The sequence below is a fragment of the Bos mutus genome, chromosome 19, assembly GCF_027580195.1.
Source record: "Bos mutus isolate GX-2022 chromosome 19, NWIPB_WYAK_1.1, whole genome shotgun sequence".
Lineage (NCBI taxonomy): Eukaryota > Metazoa > Chordata > Mammalia > Artiodactyla > Bovidae > Bos > Bos mutus.
In genome coordinates, this window is record NC_091635.1 from 11,126,503 (window position 1) to 11,127,589 (window position 1,087).

At 47.1% G+C, this 1,087-nt stretch overlaps 1 protein-coding gene across 1 annotated transcript; it reads right to left on the reverse strand.

Moving 5' to 3' along the window:
• Window positions 1-331: 331 nt before the first annotated feature.
• Window positions 332-1,087, reverse strand: LOC102282778 (olfactory receptor-like protein DTMT). The gene has a single exon (XM_070388857.1). The coding sequence runs from the start codon at window positions 1,085-1,087 to the stop codon at window positions 332-334; it is 756 nt and encodes a 251-aa protein (XP_070244958.1).

Sequence of the window (1,087 nt, forward strand, 5' to 3'; positions counted from 1 at the left end):
AAATAATGCTTCTTAGAGTAACCTGGAGAGAAAAAACAAGCAAGATTCTGCTAGTAGGTCACTGACATCCCCTTTCCAAGTCCTACTACATACCTCCACCATATCTCTGTTACTTATTGGACAATATCTTACTATGGAATTTTAACAAAAAGATCATTGAAAAAAGAAGTCTGGGTTAATATCCCAATATTAATACCAATATACTTGCTGCATAAAATTGTGTAGAAATCCCACCTTTATCATCACAGAGAGAAGGGAGTTTTCTTTCTCCAAAAGACTCTTCCCAGAGCTCCCTTCATGTCTCTGTTCCTCAGGCTGTAGATGAAGGGGTTCAGCATGGGGTCACCACAGTGTACATCATAGACATGACAGTCTCCTTAACAGTGGAATTATGAGCTGATGGGCATAAATAGAGACCAATAATTGTCCCATAGAAGAGAGACACCACAGTGAGGTGGGAGCCACAGGTGGAGAAGGCCTTGCGGATACCCCTCGCAGAAGGGACCTTGAGGGTGGAGGACACGATTCGAGCATAGGACGTGATGATGAGTAGAAAGGGGATCACAAGAATGAGCCCTCCAGTGATAAATATCACCAGCTCATTCACTCGAGTGTCAGAGCAGGACAGCTTCAGCAGAGCAGACATGTCACAGAAAAAGTGGGCGATCACGTTGTCTTCACAAAAATGCAGCCTGGCCATGAGCAGGGTGTGCAACATGGCATGGAACGTGGTCAGCACCCAGGGCAGCAAAACCAGGAAGAGACAGAGCCTGGGGCTCATGATGGTGGTGTAGTGCAGGGGGAAGCAGATGGCCACGTAGCGGTCATAGGCCATGACCACAAGGAGGAAGCTCTCCAGGTCTCCATAAAACAGGAAGAAGTACATTTGTGTCAAGCAGCCAGCATAGGGGATGGACAGGTCTTGACTCTGCATATTCTGCAGCAATTTGGGCATTGTGACAGAGGAGAAGCAGAGGTCAGAGAAAGACAGGTTACTGAGAAACAAATACATGGGTGTGTGGAGGTGGGGGTCCAGGCAAATGAGGACGAGGATGAGAAGGTTCCCCAGGACAGTTGTAACGTACAT